At 39.8% G+C, this 21,117-nt stretch overlaps 1 protein-coding gene across 3 annotated transcripts in view; it reads right to left on the bottom strand.

The window, feature by feature from the left end:
- Positions 1-1,256: 1,256 nt before the first annotated feature.
- The window catches only part of PANK1 (pantothenate kinase 1), a 50,828-nt gene continuing 30,967 nt past the window's right edge, over positions 1,257-21,117 (bottom strand). For 2 of the 3 annotated variants that reach the window (XM_036928694.2, XM_036928696.2), the window contains exons 3-7: positions 14,449-14,702; positions 9,822-9,998; positions 9,239-9,362; positions 5,611-5,736; positions 1,257-2,734 (exon numbers count right to left, since the gene is read on the bottom strand). In XM_036928694.2, coding sequence (XP_036784589.2) covers positions 2,675-2,734; positions 5,611-5,736; positions 9,239-9,362; positions 9,822-9,998; positions 14,449-14,702 — 741 coding nt within the window. In that variant the 3' untranslated portion in view covers positions 1,257-2,674. The remainder of the gene's footprint in view (positions 2,735-5,610; positions 5,737-9,238; positions 9,363-9,821; positions 9,999-14,448; positions 14,703-21,117) is intronic. The other variant, XM_036928695.2, reaches the window with a different exon arrangement.

Here is a 21,117-nt window from a genome sequence, read left to right on the forward strand (position 1 = left end):
ACGCCTCTTAGGGTGTGGGGCAGTACCCACCCTGTAATCAAACATATTAATAGCTTTGCAATAAAACATGTTAAGGGTCCTACAGAGTGATATATAATGCTCAAGTCAGTTTTTTTCCTCAAGTGAATTATCAAGATAAGTTTAAAGAGTTTGAGATTTTGGAATTATGGACGCAGGACTGTGGACGTGTACTAGCTAATGGAGATCTGTATCTAGAGGCTAAAGTGGGTTCCCCACATTCCAGAAGGTTAGAAATCACTTATTTAATGCATTAACTTAAGACATCAAAAATTTTTTTCAGGCTAGCTAACATTTTAATGAAGCATTTATTATGTGCAATTCCCTGTGCCAAGCAATTTAAACAGGGAAGTAAAAATTAGTATTTGCTCCATTTTATGAGTGAGGAAGCTAGAGTTTAGAGAGAGAGTTAGCAACAGGCCTGCATAGCTAGTCAAGGCTGAACTGGATCTAAACTGAAGCTGTCTCACAATCAGACGCCAGGCTCTGGACACTTGACCATCCAGACTTCATATAGTTCGAGATAAAAATTCTTTAGTCTTGCCAGGTTTCTTCATGACGTTGAGCAAAAGTTTCTGTAATTCAAGTGATTTCTCAGGCTACAAGCTCCTCATTATAAAAAAAAAAAGCATGGCTATAGGTAGCCAACATTTAACTAATACTTGTATAATAGAATAATTTATTTCTTCAGCTAAACCAATGTTTTACACATTTGTAATGAGGGATCAGGTGATCCCAGACAATTAAAAAATCAGACAGTCACATGAACTTGCCCTGATTTCTTTTGCAGAACCATGATCCAAGGTCTGCTATTCCCTGAAGATGAGAGTAGGAATGGTAGAAGAGAACAATCAAAAAGGCACCAACATAGAGAATATGCAGATTTTTACACTTCTGTTTCTCAAGAACATCTTAGTTTTAAGCCAAGCAGGAACTAATAAAATGTATTTGCAATGACTAAATTTTGAAACTCTTTCAGAATTACCAAATATAGTAGTGATATTTTGACAATAAGGAGCTAGTTGTATATGAACAATAAAGCTACATATAAAAAAAAAGTCGCTGTATAGAGCTACAACTTCAACTGAAGACACAGTATTTTGGAATCTACCACTTACAGGAAAGCCTCTGTGAAATGTAGAATAGCAGAAATACAACATATGTTCATTTTATGGTACAAAAGTGGATAGTATGAACATGAAGATTAAGAAATGAAAATAACACATACACTAAAAACATCACAACAGAAACAGGCTTTATTTCAACCAGACGAAGTGAATACTTCAATTACATCAACTTCTTCAAGACGTGAAGATAGGGAACTCAAAGGTGGTGCTCATAAGGCAGAGAGGGAAAGATTCCTCATGGAGCAATTGTTCTGCCCTTCAAAAATATCAACAATATGCTCAACTCAAAAGATTAATTAGTTCTAAATCATTAGATCTCATGCGTTTCGGTATTTGTACAAGACTCTCATTTGAAAGTTACCCATCGGTCCCAATGATGCTTCTCAAAAAGAAAAAAATATATAGATAGATAGATAGATAGAACAATATCATAATTTTTTTTTAATTTTAGAAACTGGGATTGAAATCGTTCTCAGTTAAAAATCTTCCAAATGAAAAAGCTTTATTATTCAAGATGCCTTCTTACAAAGCTTCTAGGTACATACATGTACAGAACAAATAGATATGACTACCTGACACTTCAACCAATGATTTTTCCTAAATCTCCCAATGTGAACAGTTAATCTACTGGGAGACTTTGCCCTGCATGTTCCAAAGTCCTGCACAGATTTGCTGCCATTTATATGCTGTGCGTGGATGAGGACATTTCATGATAGAACATTCCAATTTAATTCAACCTAACATAAAATAAACCCAACAAAGCAGGGTATATTCATAAGGGTTAAGATAAAATTGCATATAATTTTCAACTTTTGCCAGACTCAAAATTCATGAACACCTTCAGAGTTTTCTCTTCACAGCGCTTTTGAGAGCTTTAGATCTCACGCTTAACTTTGTATTGAGTTGGTCAGCACCTTGATAAATAGGAAAAATTCCATTAAAGAAAGTTACTGGGGTGGACGGCTTGTTATCTGAGGACAGAAACAGGGGGAAGGACTCTCTTTATCCATAAGACATTCAGACAGAAAAAAAAACAAGACAGAAAAGGATAAATAAACAAAATAGTGTTCACAGTAAAACATGCCAGATTTGTAGTTTCATTTGAAACCAACAGCAAATCATGAAACGTCATGAAAAATATAAGTAAAGGTAAAATCTCCTAGAGTAATTACTAAATGAAGTTAAAATTACCACACTGATCAGTAAACCCCAGAAGAAAAATAAACAGCACTTACATTTCAGGTCCTTCTTAAACATCATATGTTAATGCATAAAATTGGTAGGTTTGGCCACGCTGCACAAAACATTTTTTTTTTAAAAATACAGTATACAGAAAAAACTCTTGTATTCCCCATTTTGAATCATAAGCTCAAAACCCCAGGGTAAAAGATCAGCTAAAAGGATTTTTAATTATTTACAAATCCAGCAGGTTCATCTGCCATAATGGCTTGGCTTCCGTCCCAAAGGAGCTTTCACCTTCTCCAGCGGCCGTTCCTAGTTTTCTGTTCTCATAGAAGGCTGTTCCATCTCTACTGCTCATCAGTCATTTTGAACAGTTCCAACAGTGCCCCAACTGCTCCAAAATAACCCTACAAAAACAATGGGAAACCCTCTGTAGGAATGCCTCTGAACCTCAGCCAAATAACTATGGCTTTAATAATTTTAAGAATGCTGCCCCCTACGGTTGTAGATAAATTTAAAACTGGAACTCTGCCATGAACATGGTGGCATAATAATACATAAATACATGTTTGTTTATATATTTTTTAATAAGTTAACAATGATTTAAATAAAGCTTAGAAAAATGTCTGGCATTTAGTATATGCTACATCAGTGCTGGATATTGTTAGTATTATAATTTCATTTTAATCTTTGCCATGGCAATTCGCATTATTACCGCCATTTCACCGGTGAGACATGGGAGGTAATAAAGTAAATTGCCCTTACAGGGTCATACGCTTGTGCTACGGCTCAGCTCCAAATCTGGTCTGACTTCAGAGTTGCTATCTCACAGCAAAGAACTCTAAGCTTCCCTCGATAGATCTTGGAAAGGCATCTAAATTAGCCCAAGCTTCACTTTGTTCATCTGCAAAATAAAAGTCCATATTTCTGTGACAATGAAAGTCACTGAAAAATAGAAATTTTTAGAGAACCTGTTTTGCAAAAGGCGGTAGACTCTACTCCTCTGGTATTTGTCTGACTCAAAAGTTACTGCAGAAATGGGTGACAAGGTGTCACGACTGGTGCCACAGGGCAGGAGCCTTGCTTCTGCTGCCTCCAGCTAACATTTAATGAAGCTTTATAATATGCTAGAGATTGTTCTAAGCACTTTACCTGTATTTATTCACTTACTCCTCACAATAACTTGATGAGACAAATACTGTAAGCACCCCACTTGACAAATGCTGAAACAGGTGGAGAGGTAGAGTCATTGTCTGAGTTCTGGTCAGTAAGAAGCTGTGTTCTTACTGGCTCAGCTGGGGCTACTTCTCAGTAATATCAGTTGAATGAATGAGAGACTGGGTGAGGGGGGACCCCTGGGGCAAGGCAGAAAAGCCACCATCCTAGTGCCTCCCAAAAGTTCTCTCGCTGTAGGAACCTGCAAGAAGGCCTGCCTAAGCCACTGTGAGAATACAGAGAATTTTCTGAGAGATACTTACAAAGGGTTATAACTCTGTACAACTCTGTTGTAACTCTTTTACAAAGAGTTATCTTTGTAACTCTGTTACAAAGGATAACAAAGCAAAGCCGTAGTCCAAGGCCTAGCATTGTACAAAGTAACAAAGATGACTGCATTTTTACCTACAGAAGTGAGTTTTCTCAAAACGTTGTATCTTATTCCTTAATTCAACTAACTACTTGTGTGACTTTGCTGCTCAGGTGGCTTCAAGCCTTGAAGGCTTCCGGGGTTTGTTTTCTGCATTAGCCCAAAAGGATCTGCAGTTAGGGCTGCCAGATAAAATACAGATAAATGCCAGACAAAATAAATGTGTCCTGTATATTTTTAATCACTAAATATGGCAACTCCAGCTGGACTAGAACAGTGGTTTTCTTTTTTCATCTTAATTATTTTTTTAAAGCTGAGGTGCTTTTTTCTGTATCAAGCAAAATATTGTGTGGAAACTTGATAAACAGGCAGATAAAAAGGGAGCTGCTCTGATTGGGGGAGGAGGAGTGAAAATCTGGGACTCCATTCCCCTTCCCAACCAAAAGTTCTATCACCCCATGCCTTTGAACCTGCTTGAAAAGAATATGCTTTCTTTAGTATTAATTTCTATCACTGGGCATTAACTACTTAGAATTTAAGTTCCTGTTGTTTTATATGCTTTACTAAAACAAAATGTGGCTTAGAGAGCTCTAAATAGCTTATAAAGGCATCGGCAACTTTTCAAATAGAAAGTTCAGTTTGGAGATGAGAAGTATTTGCCACAGTAGTTACTAGAACTGAGGTTTATGATACTCGTTCTTGCCATGTGTTTTTTTTTTTTGCTGCAATATGCCCAAGGGATTAGGTACTTCCTACAATAAACAGTTGCCTCTACAGTACTGATTTTAAAGGGGATGGCAGAGGAGGTGGGAGAAAAGAGGAGGGCCCCTCACTCTTAGAAACCTCTGATTTATGAAACTGTACAAACTCGATACAACGGACTCTCTGAATCAGCTGATGCTCTCCATTTCCTCTGTAAACAGGCTAGGTCATGCCCACGGACACCAGCCTCTTAAGGGCATCAGGCTACTCTTAGTAGCCCAAGCACTTCTGTTCTCACCAGTAACGTTATTTATTTGGACAGTCCGCTGTGTTAATCTTCAACTTTGTTTATGACATTTTGTTGTTAATGTAATAATCTAATTTAATTACATGCCACCTAAAGCAATAAAGAGTATAAATTGAATGGTCTTGTCTATGAAAATCCAGTCACATTCTTGAACAAGACTGAAAAAGGTGGTCACAAGTCATTGCTCTCTATTAAGGTGGGTTCCACACATGAAAGATTAAGGGAAAAAATCTAGAAGGATTATACAACTAAATCGCCATGTAAATATCTTTAATTTTTTGATCCTCTTTAAAGAAACAAACGAGAAATCAAAGAAGGTGGATTATGTTAAAAAGTGTAACTGCTGAGCTCTAATCAGCAGACTTCAGGCTCAAAAATAGGTCTTGGTCATAACATGAAAAAATTGATGACTGAATGAACATTTGGACCTTTTACGTTAAAATAAAATTGTTAAAGTAGAAAGGTATTTTTTAATGATTACCCATTTTCACTGACTTTTTTCGGCTAACCAAATACCAATCCTGATTATTGGATAAGATAGCTCCCATTTTATATGTAGTTCTTCCTTATCCTTTGCATAAATGGCAACTCTACATGACCAATTTTAAAACTAAGGGACTTATTCGAGTGTTAGACAACCCAAAATACACTCCATGAGGGACAACTGAATCCAAGCAAGTTCAACCTACCTCGTGTTCCAAAAACAGAGCTTTTAGCTGTCCTTTGGACCAAAAATCCATGGCATATGCTAGCAGCTTCATGGAGACCATATTGATTCTGAGAAAATTCCCAACAAACACAACTCTGTCAATATTCTGGAAAAAAAAAATTAAAGAAAAGCAACTGAACCATGGCATAGAAATAGCAGGTAGCAAAGACCCAATGTTTTGTACTTCGCTGTACTCCCAGGACCTTGCAGAGTGACTTTTTTTTCCAGTGGCATTATTTCAGCATTTCCAAGACAAAGTGGAACAGATTTCAGTGTGTATTCCACAAGAGCAAAAAGGTGAGATTATCGTCGGGCAAGGCAGAGATCAATATGGGGCTTATTTGCAGGTATTATGTCATGTTGATTCAGTTCCCAACATACGTATATAAAATTGTAATTGGAGTCCAATTGGAGCTATCTTTGCTTGTGCATTCCTTCAATCCCCATGAACTTCCAACTGTAAATTCTGTTAACCATTTCACAAATAAAATGGCCATGGTATGGGTTATTCATCTAATGAGTTTGCTCAGTTTGCTCTGTGCCAAACACTCGAAATACAAAAGGAACCATTAGTCTCCTTAGGTCTCTACTTAGGATATACGGTGGAATAGCCTGTTTGGCCAACACGAGGGTTTAAAATATGGTAACGAAAAATACATTTGTATTTTTATTGTCATGGCTTTAGATCTGCATTCTGAACACAAACTTAAGACAGGGCCCAGTCTGCCAGCCATGCAGAGGCTGCTCACCACTCCCTCAGTCACAGCCAGTTGTTAGGGTCACTCATACCGAAGGGAAGGGTGTCTTAGAAGCTGCATTATTTTCTGTGCAGTCTATCAAAAGTAATCAGGGTCTGGGAACATTGCCTTTTAACCATCTCAAGTTGTAACAATACAAGTTGATGAACCCATTAACCACTGTGAAGATTTTCCATGAGTGGAGGGGTGAGAGCTGGTTTTAATAGTTTCCACAAATAAGAACTATTGCCACAAACTGCCCAGATTGAAAGGTGGCAGGAATACTCAGAATAAGAAAGTCAGATTAAAGAGCAATTCAGTTAAATTTACAAATTCTGCCTTTTCTCCCAAACCAAGGGAGTCCAAGGTAGGACTTACTCAAAGTCCCAGTCCTGCCTTACTTTGGTAGAAAGCCAGAAGAAAAGAAGCGGCATTAAAAGGTGATGGACATTCCTTACTCTAAATAAATTCCAGGTGGGTCAAACACATACATGCCAAAAAAAAAAAAAAGTAGAGAGACTAGAGGAAACCACAGGAGAATTCTTTCTAGAAACAATGTTGAAATAGAAAAAGGTAATAACACCCAGATGTATTATCATGCAAAAAAGGCAAGAAGCAATATTTTCAGAAGTACATATTGAAGTATATATGGTACACTGATATGTCTGGAATTTACTTTCTAACATTTTAGCAAAAAAGAGAGGAGGAGGAGCAGGGGGAAGAAAACAGAGGTAGATAAAGCATGTGTGGCAAGATATGATAACTATTGAGTTTGGGTTGATGGATATATGGAGGTTTTTTATACTATTCTCTCTCCTTTATGCAGGTTTATGATTTTTCACAACAGAAAGTTGATAAACAATCAAAGCAAGATGTGGAATAGTATGTAGGGGTGAACTGTATGGTATGTGACTATTTCTCAATAACACTGTTAAGAAAAAATGTTATATGGAGTTTGCTGCCTTTGGAAGGATATGTGAATCCTATATTGCTTTCAATGTAGAATTTAAAAACTACAAGCAATGGCTACTGTAGTAAACTTTACATTGAGAATCAGAGGTGGAAATGGTGACTGACTTCCCTTTGTACCCTTCTGGTGTCTTAGGAATTTTACATTAGGTATTTGTATTTTCTGTTTAAAAAATTTAAGTTGATGGAGAAGCCTGTCATAGCATTCCAATCATTGCAGCAAAAATATTTTAGATTCAGAAAATGTGGTAGCCCTCTATGAAATGGTTCAATCAAAGGTCCTGCCAGCATTGAGTCCTGTGAACCTTTCAATGACTGAAGGCCTTGTGTTTTGGCTCTCACAGGGCAACGCGCTGTGGCCAGTTCCTGGGGTGCCCACAGGGAGCCTGCCCTGGCAGGACGCCAGCTAACACAGTCCTTGCCCCAGGTGATCCGTGATTCCTTTTGTTCATTCAACTCCACAGAAACATTTAAAATAGTTGCTGAAACTGTTATACTTTCAAACAGCCCCTTTTGCTATACTCCAATAACAGTGTTGAAATTGAAATCCAAGTTGCCCTCTCCCTAAAGTGTTACAATACCTGTGAAAGGAACTGCTGGCTCACTCAAGCTCTGTGGAAAGCAGGGGAAAGGGTTCTGTTGCTCTATGGGGCACACACGGGATGTTCGCATCCGACTGACCTTGGCGAATCCGTTAACACAGCCAACAAAACACAGATTAGTCTTGGGGCTAGTTTGGCTACTTGCAAAAACTCCCTTTAAAGGTTAATGTCAAAAAATAAATCCTGTCACAGTGAGTCCCATAACTCAAGTGGACTTGGAAAGGCACGTCTCTGGAATATGTTCTTTCATCTGAGTATCTGCCTTGCATTTAAACTCCATCTGAAATGGGGACTCTCAAAAAGTTGTGACCCTGGCCCACAGGCCAGTGACATACTCTACTCAATATTGTAAAGAGTGTCTTTCTTGCAACCCCGAGAAAGGCAGGGCTGGCATCCACCTACCAAAAAGCCTTGTACTCTGTTTAACACTCCACTCTTCAGGGGACTGGAGGCAGTTACTGAAGTACCGGTAATGCTTGATCTCATGATCTGAGTGGTGGTTACACAGGTGTGTGTGTATGAAAACTCATCGAGCTATATACACTTATGATTTGAGCCCATTTCTGCATGTATGGCATATTCCTATTAAAATTTTTATTTTAAAAAACCCTATTACTGATGCTACTCTGATTTTTTAATACTTCTATTACCTGTTCCATGCCCAGACCCTCTTTCCCATCTTCTTAACACAACTCAGTGAGAGATGTTCTACTTAACTGTCTTGTACTTCAGGAAAGCTTTCCATTTTTTCCAAAGGAATTCTGCAGTGTTTCAAAACATGTTACCAAAGCTTTGTCTAGCACCAGCTCCACCCCTTCTTGTGCCTGGAGCTCTGGCTGGCCTCAGCTGCAGCAAGCTCTCTGTGCTTTGATAGCCCTGTACAATGCTGCTTGAACTCCATGCCACAAGGCAACACTGTAAAGAAGCTGAAAGCAGAGAGAATATCGAATATTCCAAGTGGAACATTTTACCTATAATTATTTGCACGGATGCCTACAGCTTTCATCACACTTCAGCAGGTCATGGTAATGAAGATGGTTAGGAAGGCTATGGCATGGGTTGTAATTTTACTTTGTTTGCATGGCTAGATAGCTTATCATTTATCATCCAGTGCCTACTTAAAAATACAACATATAACTCCTCCCCTCCCTCCAAACACACCTCTCACATTCTACAGGTGTGACTAGGATAAAGAGCAGGCTTCCCAAGGATCTACAGTTCTGTATGGGTCAACAGTGATCGCACTGCTAAAGACGATGTGCGTGAATGACACAAGGCTGTCCCTGGTCTCAGGCCTTACCTCATTCAGTGCACACATCCGAGCAATGGAGCCGATGTTGTTGGTGATGGTGACCAGTGTGGCTCGGGCGAGGTCTTCCTTGCTGATGGACTCTCGCTTTTCCTTACTCATCATGTTGCCAAAGCTATGTTGGAAATATTAGTGAGAGTGTTCAGAATCGTCCTCGGGCAGGCCCTACATGCTTCCATCAAAGTACTGTGGAGAGCTTTATGAATAACTGTTCAAACTCAAATGTCCTGATTCAGCTACCATGGTTCACAAGCAGACAGGAGTACAACATGAATGGCTGGCTGCCCTTGACTTAGCAGGGATGAAGTAGCAAGGTTATTAATTGGAAAAAAAAAATTTTTTTTTAATCTCTCTAGATATCTGGGGGGAAAATATCTGCCCTATTTTAAGCACAAACATCAAGAGATAAACATCGCAGTGCTTCATAAAGAGCAGATCAAGTCTGAGCTCTAATACCATAGATACTTGCACCAGGCTGGTGGGTATTTTTTGACATAAAAAAAAAACTAAATGGCCAGGGTGGAGAGACTGCCTTGTGTTTAATCACTACTGCTCCTAGCTATTTAGTTTCTACCTTGATGCTACAGCAGATCCTTGAAGGCCAAATCGTTCATAGTCTCCTCCGTAAATGTCCTTCACCAGCTTATCAACATTGGTGCTGTCGCCTTTAGCTGCCATTTCCAGAGCTTCTTCAAAGGTCTCACAACCAGTCAGCAAGCAACATAGGCCTAGGAATGTTCCACCTCCAAGACTGAAGGAACAATAAGGTTCATTTTTAAATTTTACTTTAAGATATGCCCCTCCAAGTCCCCAACTACATCAAGAACACTAAAACGGGTTAATAAAAAAAGGAAGAAAAATAAAGGGGCACTTGAGTTAAAGTGCTAGGGTATCAATGAGCTTTAGGGTAGATTGGATAAAAAAGAGGGCAGAAGCTAAAAAGAAATGTCAAGCAAAACTTGCCCCTAAATTTATGAACAAAACCATAGAAAGACTCACTGATTTCTGTTGTGAGACCTTCAACTAGCCACTAACCTAAGTGCTTCACTCAGTTTTCTCACCTATAAAAAGGGGGCCAACTCATGATCTCTCTTATGTGGGTGGTCTGAAAGCAGTGAATAAACAGAGAAATGACTGCTATTAAAAACAAAACAAAACAACCATATGTAGACGAGCACAGATATTTAGAAAAAGGAATTATGTGTACGTGAAGCAGAGCTCGCTTCTACAGAGTCAAACTCTGCCAGGACTCTGCCAGGAATAGCCAGCCCCAAATTGCATCTTCCACCTGACCTTGCATCTCCAGCAGAGATCATTTCATTCAACCTCTTCAGAAATTTCTAAAAGGAAACCACTGACTGATCTCATACTGGAGTTTTTCCAGTAGACTCTGAAAAAGGTCATTAACATTTTACTTACCACCAACAGTCAAAAATGTTAACAAAGGTCATAAAATGGTTCCAATGCTCAACTATGACTTAAAAGCTTTCAGTTTTTTTTTTTTTGAGGGGGGTGGAATTCTTCTAAAATAGTATTTCAGACAAAATTAGAAATTTATTATTGTAGTTGAGAAAGAACTCAACTGTGTTTTATCAGAGTTACCTGAGGTAAGGGAGGGCAGACTCAGAGTAAAGCTATCATCAGTGAAGTCCTGGCAGGAAAAGGCACACTGATGTGGCCATGGTTTTTATGCTATTTAGCAGAAGAGTTAAATGTAGAAGAGCAAATTGCTCATATCAGTTCGTTCTGAAGCCCCAAGAGCTGCTAGCCTTGGGAGCCCTATGTGTTTGGGAACTGACTTTTAATTCTAAGAGAAAATTCAAGTTGAGATTAAGGTTATATAAAACTTAAATTTGAAAAAAACCACAAAAACTTAAGGTAAAGTATATTTACTGTCAATAATTGTGAACAAGAAGGTTCCAGACTGTAGACAGGCACATAGTTCTTTAAATCACATCTGAAGTGTAAACTGTTATGTAATATTTCTCAACTAGTGATTCTTACAAAAACATATGCTTGATTAAGATGATAGGTTCTTGTGGAAAATTAGGTAGTAGGCACCCAGAATAGCAACTAGCCAAATGGAAGGTGCAGTACCGTGAGGCAAGAAAGAGCTCGATGGACATTATTGCTGGGATAACCTAGTCACAGGAGAAATTTTATATTTCCTCTAAGAACGTTTATCTTTATCTACATTTAACATGGCATGGCATGCATGTTGTCTCAGCATACCCTACAAAGCTCAGGATATCCTATACTTTTTTGTTTGCATGCTGTCTGGATTTCTCTTGTTTTCTCTCTATAGATTTTTAAAAGTCTTTGTTCACATTTCTAGCTTCTTTCATCCACACTAGTAACCTTTCTTTGAAGATTAGCCATCTCTATTAATCAAGATATTCACCAACCTACCCCAGACACAGGCAACTGAGGACACTGGCTGGCTCAGAAAGAATGCAACTCATCAATTGAGGTGTTGGTACAAAGGAAGGAGGACAAGCACTTTGTAAGACTAGAAAACGACAAGTGGCTCCAGGCAGAGCACGGAGCTGGGTGGGGGACGCTGTATGTGTGTTGCTGGGACACTGCAGAGGAGGGAAGAATGCACAGTCGTGGAAGAGCACTTTATTAATATCCTCGACCTGCCAAGCATTATCTAAGCAAGTGATTCTCTTGCTCGTGGTCAGGCTCATCTGTTTCAGCAGGCACCCAGGAAGACCCTCAGCAAATCAGAGGCAAAAACATATTGCTAGAAACAGGTGTTGAATATTGTAATTTAAAAAAAAACCCCAACAGACCTGTAGTGAGGGATTTTAGGGAGAAGTAGGAAGAACCCTTCAATTACTGAGTGCTTGTGCCCTTAAAATAGCTTCCAAAACAATGAGATGAGCTGTACTGCTTCTACACTCGTTTCAAAATTCTTTGCATTCCTCTTTTAATAGGCTGCATATTCTAATAATGTCAGCTATAAAGTCCTATTTTTTCCATTGACTTCTATAATAAAGTTGGGGTTGTGTCAATAAAGAAAGAATGTTGCTACCTAATCTAGGATGCAATAAAAGTACACAACATTGAAATGAACCATTTAAAATCATGTTTAAAAGAAAACTGACATCCTGTAATGATGTGACTTTCAATATCATGTCCCAAAGCACTTTTAGTTTAAGGGGGGAATAGGGTATTATACAATAATGAAAAACCTGGAGTTAACAGCTATCAGTTCACAAGAGGAGTAGCAAAATTATAGCTTAAGTCATTTACTTAGATCAGTGGTTCCCCAAAGTGTGTTCAGGTACCGATGTTCACTGCTGACCATAATATTTATTATCAGCGGTTTTCTAATTTGGATCAAGAGAACCCTTTGACAGAACAACAACTCTGGTGGTAGTAGGAGGATCTAGGGCCCATAGAATTGTTCCCTCCCCATCCCCTGCCTGCCCCTGAAAGGGCTCTTACCCTGCAGTCTCTGCAGCCCATTTCCAAAACTACTGCTTGAAGAGAACTTGTAGGGAAACCTGAGCATCCAGACAGGATTTGGTGATGCACAAAGCGCTGGTCATTAATGGGCATTTATCAGTAACTGGAATTCACAGGCACTATGACACGTGATAGAAGCCAACAACACAATTAGCTCATTGGCTGCTTTTCAAGAAGAAGAACTTGCAGCTCAGTTCATTAGTACAACTAGCAGATCCCTGGAACCTCCAAGTTTGAGAAAGTGTATCTGGGAAGTAATTTATGAATTTGTTAAGTGTTAATCAACAAAACTGTAAGTATCTGTGATTGTGGAAAATGTTTAGCTTGTTGTTATCTTGGGACTAGTTCTACCAATTCCATGACTACTCCTGAGAAGGACCCTATGGTTTTTAAAAAATTGTACCTTTATGAGGAGATTACTCTTTAAGGCAATACCAGCTCAGTTGACATATTCTTTATTCTGACAGTCCTAAAGAGGCCATGGGATCAGTTGTGATTCTTCTATGATTAAGAAGCTTATATAAGCTTATCTATACTAAGCTTAGTTCAGTAAGAAAATATATGCCTAATGGCAGTTAGTCTAGAGCAAAGCCTATATTCTGGGCACAAGTGGGACTCAGTGCGAGTGTGACTGTGTGTGCAACACTAGTACTATTGACTTCTGGGGCTCAGGACTTTTTTGTTGGGAGAGGTCTGCCCTATGGCACTTAGTGGTATCCCTGACCTCTGGCCATGAGAAGCCAAAAGCACCCCACCTCCAGGTGTGACAATCAGAATAATATGTTTCCAAACACTGCCCAAATCCCGAGGTGCTAAATCTTCCCTTCCCAGTGGTGAGCCACCGATTTACACAGACCCATCACAAGTCATGGCAACAGCACAGAAAAGCAGTGCTCTCCTCCTAATGGGTGAGTAGTACTGTAGGATTTCAGTGCCAGAAAAGACTGCAGACACTGTCTAAGAACACCCCCTTTGTGGTGCAGACAAGGATACCAAGGCCCAGAGAAGTTACACGGTCTCTTGATCCATCAGAAACAATGGTTTCAATATCATGTCGCAAAGCACTTCTACATGGCACTAATGACTTAAGTTGTTGCTCCAAAAAAGGATCTTCTTTTCGAGTAAGTTAGCTGAGCCCATCTGTCGTTGGGGGCAGGGGGTGTACATGCCCAACAACCTTGGTCACAGGGTTGTTTTCCCACCCACTGCACTCCAAAAGTCCCTGTAAAGTATGTTAACTATTCCAGTTTCAGCTGGAGTATTTACCTGAGGATAAAAAATTGGTCTTTGGAAAGCCAGTTTGGTTTACTGGTTGGAATGACATATTATTTCAAGCAATTCGTCCTGTGCTAGGCACCAAGGAGGTTCTGTAGCCCTTTCTGACCATCCCAAACATCCGTCCATCTGGATTCTACTTGCTCATTGTCCCTGCCATTCATGTGGCACTTAATATGTACTGCCTTTTTGGAAAACTGCTCATGGGTGTGACCTTCTTCCCTTAACCTGATGAGTTTCCAGCAGGGCAAGGGCTGTGTTTCATTAACTTTTATATAAGTCACCCTTTTACTATTTTAACATATTCAATCAAACCTTTTTGATGGACTGAGGAGGGTAAGGTCTTTTTTTTTTAAAGATATTCAATATAAAAACTTTTTTATAAACTGGTCTTCAAGGAAGGGAGCTGGGTTTAAGCACCAAAAGATTCTCCTGGTGGAAACCATGTTTACCTGGTCCCTGTAACTCTTTTATAGTTGTCCTTGGAGTACACCGCTAGAATGCTCACACCTGAGCCCATGTTCACCAGCAACATAGGGTACGGGTTATCAAGGCAGTACGGCTTTTTTTGACATAATTCAGGATTTGTGGGATTTTCAAAATAGTAACACTCCGGCTTGCCATTGAAGCCAACGGAGTCCACATAAAGCAGGCCCTGAATCAGACAGTCCAGTTCATCCAGTTTATGGAGCTGCAGGTCAGCAATCTGAAAGAGAACAAAACCTTGTGAGAGAGGCTATAACCACCTCAGGGGAAGCCTCAGAGGGCTTAGCTGGACTTAAAATGTATCATTAAGAGCACAGAAGCCCCAAGTGTTGAAATCTCGATGCCAATCAGTCACTCCACTGTGGGACACCATGACTGCCCACGGGGCATGCTGAAGGACAGGAGCCCACCTGGCTAGGGGGCTGAATGGCGGCTCCTGAAAGATACGTCCCTGGCCTCATTTTCAGAACCTGCGAATGTTACTTTACTTGGGACAAGGGTCTTTTCAGATATAATTAAAGTGAAAGGTCTTGAAATGAAGTGAATATCCTGGACTATCTGGATAGGCCCTAGGTCCACTGCAGGTTTCCTTATGAGACGCACAGGAAAGACTGGGTGGACACAGAGGAGAAGGCCATGGAAAGACGATGGCAGAGACTGAATAACGCACCACAGGCCAAGGCACACCAACAGCACCAGAAGCTGGAAGAGGCAAGGAATGGAAGCGGCCCAAGAGCCTCTGAAGGAAGGGGGGCCCTGTCAACACCTTGATTTCAGGCCTCTGGCCTCCAGAACTATGACTGAGTACATTTCTGTGGTTCTCAGCCACTAAGTTTGTGGTCATTTGTTACAGGTAGTGAATACACTATACCACTGACCAGGCTGTGCTGCAGGGTGAGGAGAGAGAGAATTTTCTGAAAGCAGAAAGGATCCTGCCCTTCCTTGGCAGCCCATGATGTCCCGAGGGAGGCCTGGTGAGCCTGGAAGCTGGGACCACCTCCACGCAGCCCAAGAAGCCTGACTCTCCTTTCCTCAGGCCTAAGCTTCGGAGTTTAACAGTCATGGCTTTGAAATCCAGCCTCAAACACTTAGCTGAAGGACGTGGGACAAGTTACTTAGCTGCTCCAGACTCAGTCTCCCCCCTCTGTGAAATGGAGACAATGCCCCCTGGCTACTGTTGTTGTAAAGACTCTGCATGGTGGTAGTACATGTAAAACGCTTACACAGAGCTTGGTGTGGACAAAGGGCTCAAAAAAATGTTCTTTTGTTAACAGCTGAGGTGGTCCCAAAGTGAACTTTCACGCTTTTACAAAACAAATATTCCCATTCTGTGAGGTACAAGGGGAAAAAAAGTAAAGGGGAATGGACTGCTGTGGGCCAGCCTTAGGGGAAAGCAGCCAGTCGCATCCTCAAAAAGTTAATTCCTGGTCCTCAGAATCAGTATTACTGCTTGTCCAGAGGTCTGGGTTGATGATCATTTTCCCTGGACAAAAAAAAAAAATTCTAACAATCACCAATATGAAACTGAACCAATGAAGGAAGACTTAATTTATAAGGTCTAACTTAAAATTTTTTTTAAATCTCTTTAAAAAAACAATAGGTAGTGATTGTTTACTACATGTCAAGCACATGAACTAGACCACGAATTTTCACAAACACCCTTTAAGTAGGTACTATCTTTATGCATGGTTATCCCCAGGACTTGTTATTCTTCTTTTCATTCACAATGCATACTGCTTCTGGGATCTGGAAACAACCTAAACAAGTACTGTACTCAGACATTTTGCCAAAAAGACTTCATCTTCATTACAAAAGTTAACAGCTAGAAGAAAGCTTTTGATTTTGTGTCACTCATCTCAATTTCCCATTCAACACAATCCACTGAAGGTTTGCCTGCAGGGCAGAGTTTGAGTAGGTAAGAAGCAAGGTGGGAGAAGTTTCCTAGACACATGGAAACAATTATTCTAAATAACACTGGGTGATAAAGTAAATCTATCTCATAAATTATTCTAATCATTTCATTTTTTACCAGGGGAAACTTCTGAGTGAGATGCATTCTTTATAGATGTTTCAAGGGGCTAATACTATAGATATAAAACTCAAGGGGCAAAAGCAATATACAGATTTGATGCAATCCCTATCAAATTACCAGCAACATTCTTCAACGAACTGGAACAAATGGTTCAAAAGTTCATATGGAAACACCAAAGACCCCGAATAGCCAAAGCAATCCTGAGAAAGAAGAAGAAAGTAGGGGGGATCTCACTCCCCAACTTCAAGCTCTACTACAAAGCCATAGTAATCAAGACAATTTGGTACTGGCACAAGAACAGAGCCACAGACCAGTGGAACAGATTAGAGACTCCAGACATTAACCCAAACATATATGGTCAATTAATATTCGATAAAGGAGCCATGGACATACAATGGGGAAAAGACAGTCTCTTCAACAGATGGTGCTGGCAAAACTAGAGAGCTACATGTAAGAGAATGAAACTGGATCATTGTCTAACCCCATACACAAAAGTAAACTCCAAATGGATCAAAGACCTGAATGTAAGTCATGAAACCATAAAACTCTTAGAAAAAAACATAGGCAAAAATCTCTTGGACATAAACATTAGCGACTTCTTCATGAACATATCTCCCCGGGGAAGGAAAACAAAAGCAAAAATGAACAAGTGGGACTATATCAAGTTGAAAAGCTTCTGTACAGCAAAAGACACCATCAATAGAACAAAAAGGTACCCTACAGTATGGGAGAATATATTTGTAAATGACAGGTCTGAGAAAGGCTTGACATCCAAAATATATAAAGAGCTCATGCACCTCAACAAACAAAAAGCAAATAATCCAATTAAAAAATGGGCAGAGGAACTGAACAGACAGTTCTCCAAAGAAGAAATTCAGATGGCCAACAGACACATGAAAAGATGCTCCACATCGCTAGTTATCAGAGAAATGCAAATTAAAACCACAATGAGATATCACCTCACACCAGTAAGGATGGCCACCATCCAAAAGACAAACAACAACAAATGTTGGCAAGGTTGTGGAGAAAGGGGAACCCTCCTACACTGCTGGTGGGAATGTAAATTAGTTCAACCATTGTGGAAAGCAGTATGGAGGTTCCTCAAAATGCTCAAAATAGACTTACCATTTGACCCAGGAATTCCACTTCTAGGAATTTACCGTAAGAATGCAGCACTCCAGTTTGAAAGAGACAGATGCACCCCTACGTTTATCACAGCACTATTTACAATAGCCAAGAAATGGAAGCAACCTAAGTGTCCATCAGTAGATGAATGGATAAAGAAGATGTGGTACATAAACACAATGGAATATTATTCAGCCATAAGAAGAAAACAAATCCTACCATTTGCAACAACATGGATGGAGCTAGAGGGTATTATGCTCAGTGAAATAAGCCAAGCGGAGAAAGACAAATACCAAATGATTTCACTCATCTGTGGAGTATAAGAACAAAGGAAAAACTGAAGGAACAAAACAGCAGCAGAATCACAGAACCCAAGAATGGACTAACAGTTACCAAAGGGAAAGAGACCTAGGAGAATGGGAGAGTAGGGAGGGATAAGGCAGGGAAGAAGAAAGGGGGTATTATGATTAGCATGTATAATGTGGGGGGTGGGGGAAGGGGGAGGGCTGTGTAACACAGAGAAGACAAGTAGTGATTCTACAACATTTTGCTATGCTGATGGACAGTGACTGTAATGGGGTTTGTGGAGCGGGACTTGGTGTAGGGGAGAGCCTAGTAAACAATGTTCTTCATGTAATTGTAGATTAATGATAAAAAAAGGGGGGATTACTCCCTGATAGGATAAAATTAACTGCAAATCAACGATTAATGCATGCTTTACATATCCTTAATTTTGATCTTTTAAAGGGTGTCAGATGATCAGCTATGGAAGTACATTTTTCTGATAATATTTCTTTCTCTTAAAAAAACAAAGCAGTTCCTGTGTGGTGGTCTCCAATAGGTTCTTCACAATGGTATAAAGGTCATATCAAAGTGTGGGCAAAGGGTTTGTTTGTGTTTATACAGAGGATCAAAGCCTAATTTGGCTACCCAGAAAACGAATTAAGATACGATATGAAGAAGAACTTCCAACATCAACATCCTCTGGAAGAGTCATTCCAGAAGATGATCATCAAAAAACTTCAACAAAGATCCTGGCGCTGTTGCAGTTGTAGCTGCATTCTTCCCACTGGTTCCTGGACTTGCCATTGGAATGAAGAAGGAGATATCTAAGCTGGCCTGTGCATACAGTAAAACAAGTTTGACAGAATCTATATTGTCAGAACTCAACCAAGAATTAGGAGAAGTGCAAGTTGCAGTGCTCCAAAATCGTGCGACTATAGACTATCTACTGTTAAAAGAACATATGGGATACGAACAGTTCCCAGGAATGTGTTGTTTTAATTTGTCTGATTTTTATCAAACTACTCAAATTCAGTTAGACAATATCCATCATATTATTGATAAGTTTTCACAAATGCCTAGGGTACCTAACTGGTTTTCTTGGTTTCACTGGATATCGCTGGTAATTGTAGGTCTGCTTTTGTTATGTAGCTGTATTCCTATTATGTTAATGTGTGTATGCAATTTAATTAGTAGTTTGTTAAAACCTATACATGCTTATGTTACTCTACAGGAAGTTATGTCAAAGAAATAACCAATCTTCCCATGTTTTCTTTCATCTGCTACTTCTATAGCTTTTCTTCTTCCTTCCTAATTACAACCCTTTAGTAGAATTCGTGCCTCATATAGAAAATTACCGAGTATCATAATTCTTCCAAGTGGTAAAGATACCTCAAGACAAATGCTGGGCATAGAAGCCACAGGGCTAAATCTGCGAAGAAGTAAAAAGCTAACCTTTTCAAAGAATATTGCTTCTCTCTCACTTACCAACTTTACATTTCCCTGTATGGCCCCAGAAGACGGCTGGTTAGCCAGAGACGGGTAAGATTCCTCAAGGGAGGAACAACCTAAGACAGGCACAGTCGCAGGGGGGCCATCAGGTGAGAAATTGGGGATCAACAGAGGTGAGGCTTAGAACCTCACCCCCCGTTTTGAGAGAAATCTTCTGCATCCGTGGATGTTTTGTTGCCCTTGTCTAGCTTGGATTAATACTTAGTCTATAGGCACACACCTGATCATCTACATTTGCCCTCTTACAGCACTAAATTATGTTTTCTACCTTTATCTTGCATCTACCTACCACTTCAGCATTTTATTAAAAAAAAAATAAGGGAGAAATGTGGGATTCACATATAAATCAAGTATAAAAATCAAATGAATAATCATATCTGACTTGATTGTTTATAGTTCATGATGTGTGATCAAAACCGAAAGTTTCTGTGATATGACTGCCCTTGCACTGTTCACCATGTAAGAACTTATTCACTATGTAAGAACTTGTTCACCATGTAAGAACTTGTTCGTTACGCTTCAGAAGATTGGAGACTGTTGAGAATTAGGCTTGGGGTTGATTAATGATTGTGCATTGAGTCCCCTATACAGAATTTTATTGTTGTTAACAACCATATGATCAATAAGTATGAGAGATGCCCTCTCAAAAAAAACAAAACTCAAGGGTCTAATACTATAGGTATAAAACTATCTGGAGCCTAAAAAACTACAGTGAGAAATGGCAGTGGAAATGCTATCTGCTCAGTCCTCCCAGATTTCTCAGTCTCCCATTAACCTCTGTCATCACACTTATACCGTTAGTTATATTCTGGTTTACTGGGTGCCCTGCAGCAGCATGCTCAAAGTCCTGTCTGTCATAGTTGCTTAGCAAACATTTGTTAAATGGCACAGGCAAAGTTATGACCTCCTGGAACATCCCAAACGGAAAAGTACCAACTTCAACAACCAGTCCTGGGACTAGGTTAACCTGCTTAAAAATTAATCAGAGGTCCATCAACAATATTGATGGTCATTCCCAAAGCCAACATCACAAACATGGACAGAGACGCAGTTTGTCCAGCTGGTTGTCCTGAAACTATGCTAGGGAAAAAGAAAAACTTGTCAAGGCAAATAAACTAGGTCTTAGAAACACACAACTCTGATCTGAAAGGAACATTGTTATCTCACCCTTTCCCCTCAAAAGCATTTTCAAATAAAGTGCTAGGAGCAAACACGTGTTCTTCATGTTTTACTGGTGGATGGATATTTCTGAAGTCATGCAGCTCCAAACTGGGAAAAAGAAACATCAGTCACTTTGAGTGAGACCTATTCAGACCTCCCTCAAGTATTCACCCTCCAGGAAAAAGGACAGGCTCCCAAAGGCAAGCAATGACTCCAGTCATTACCTGGATTTTCAAACAAACCATCTGAAATTCAGAACAAGATGGGACTTACTCCTCAGATTCTACAGCTCATTAGTACAACTGAATTAGCTTTGCGAAAAGCTTGAAACAGCATGCTCAGATCCTAGCTATGGAGAAACCCTCTTTCTCTGGACTTAGTTTTTCTTTTTATCAGGGGTAACAAATGCAAATGCCTACAGGTGACAGTATGGAAACTTGTAAGAGTGAAGCCCTTGACTAGATGTACAGTAACAGAATGAGGGGGATTGGGGCATTCAAGGCAATCCGCACATATTTAAAAC

The sequence above is a fragment of the Manis pentadactyla genome, chromosome 8 (genome assembly GCF_030020395.1).
Source record: "Manis pentadactyla isolate mManPen7 chromosome 8, mManPen7.hap1, whole genome shotgun sequence".
Classification (NCBI taxonomy): domain Eukaryota; kingdom Metazoa; phylum Chordata; class Mammalia; order Pholidota; family Manidae; genus Manis; species Manis pentadactyla.